Source organism: Tupaia chinensis, unplaced genomic scaffold (genome assembly GCF_000334495.1).
Source record: "Tupaia chinensis unplaced genomic scaffold, TupChi_1.0 Scaffold000671_1, whole genome shotgun sequence".
In the NCBI taxonomy this organism is placed as follows: domain Eukaryota; kingdom Metazoa; phylum Chordata; class Mammalia; order Scandentia; family Tupaiidae; genus Tupaia; species Tupaia belangeri.
This window is the reverse complement of record NW_006160193.1, coordinates 5437286-5438565: the sequence shown is the minus strand read 5'-3', so window position 1 is coordinate 5438565 and position 1280 is coordinate 5437286. Positions and strand designations below refer to the sequence as shown.

Sequence of the window (1280 nt, the reverse complement as noted above, 5' to 3'; positions counted from 1 at the left end):
GGCTGGGCTGAAGGCGCGCTGGGGAGAGGGGCCGAGAAAGTGCTGGGGGGGGCGGGGCAAGTCCCGGGGGAACACAGACTAGGGTGCGCGCTACTTCTGCGCCCCTAAGGGGATTCTGAGCCAGCCAGGTACAAATGAGAGTGCCACAGAAGCAGAGTCCCAGGAAGGCAGGAGTCCTGGAGTCTGCGGGTGGCTGAGGGCGCAGACTCAGCCTCAGGGCCCTGGCTCAGCCCTTCTGTAGCACTGGGGCCTCGCCAAGCTTGACTTCGTTTGGGACGCCTGCACGTGGCTTTCGAAGGCCGTTAGGCCCAGTTCGCCCAGTCCAGTCAATCGTCCGTGGGTTGTTTACACCCGACGGGGCCTAACGCCATGCAGCTGCTCATCGTAGTGTTCCAGCCAGGTGCGCAGCTCGGAGACCTGGTAGCCGTCGGGGCCTCGGCCGCCCTGGTACATAATGGTGCCACTCTGGATGACGTAGAGGCGCTCGAAGTAGGCGCCATAGGCGGAGCTGCTGGCGTTGGCCATGGTGTCAAGGACCAGGGCGCAGTCAGGTGCGCCTTGCTGCAGCACCCTGGCCGCGCTGACGCGGTCCTCCAGGCTGCGGTGCTGTGGGATGACGTAGGGGGAGTCCGTGGTGACCCAGCCGTCGGAGGGGTGGGCCTCCTCGATGTAGATGATGAGGAAGTCGACGTCGCGCTGGTACTTGGTGACCAGGCGCTGGAAGGCGCTCATGCGCGCCATTAATGGTGGTCAGGTGCAGCTGCCGAAGTTGAGCACCAGCGGGCGGTTCCCTTGCGCATAGTCCAGGATGCGCCGGCTCTGGAAGCCTTCGGGCAAGACCACCTCGGAGTTGGGCGCCGGCCCGCCCTCGTGTGCCTGCTTGAAGAAATCCAACTTCTGGCCGTGCCACACTGCCTTGAGCGACGCCAGGGTGCACAGACGGTTACTGTCGGACACGCAGATGGGTGGGTCGTCGGGGGGCACCTCCTCGCCATCACTGTTGAGCTCCACCTCTGGCTCGGGCTGCCCCCGGCGGCGGCGGCCCAGGATATGCTTGCGGATGCACAGGAAGTCGAGGAGCCAGAGCATGAAGGCCGTGCCGAGGAAGCGCGGGAAGAGCACGAGGCACGAGGCGGTCTGGGCGCAGAGCCTCAGGGAGTGAAGCAGCAGGGAGCGGAGCATGGTGGCTGCAGGCCCCGAAGTCCCCTGGGGCCCGTCACCGTCTCCGACCACCAACCGCGAGGCGGCCTGGCGAGGCATCTGGGCTTCGGCGGTGCTGG

The 1280-nt window shown here is 66.2% G+C and overlaps 1 protein-coding gene across 1 annotated transcript; it reads right to left on the bottom strand.

The window, feature by feature from the left end:
• Positions 1-7: 7 nt before the first annotated feature.
• Positions 8-1267, bottom strand: DIO3 (iodothyronine deiodinase 3). Its single transcript, XM_006172251.2, has one exon. It carries the CDS (start codon positions 1258-1260, stop codon positions 346-348), a length of 915 nt encoding a protein of 304 aa, XP_006172313.2. The 5' UTR covers positions 1261-1267; the 3' UTR covers positions 8-345.
• Positions 1268-1280: the final 13 nt, after the last annotated feature.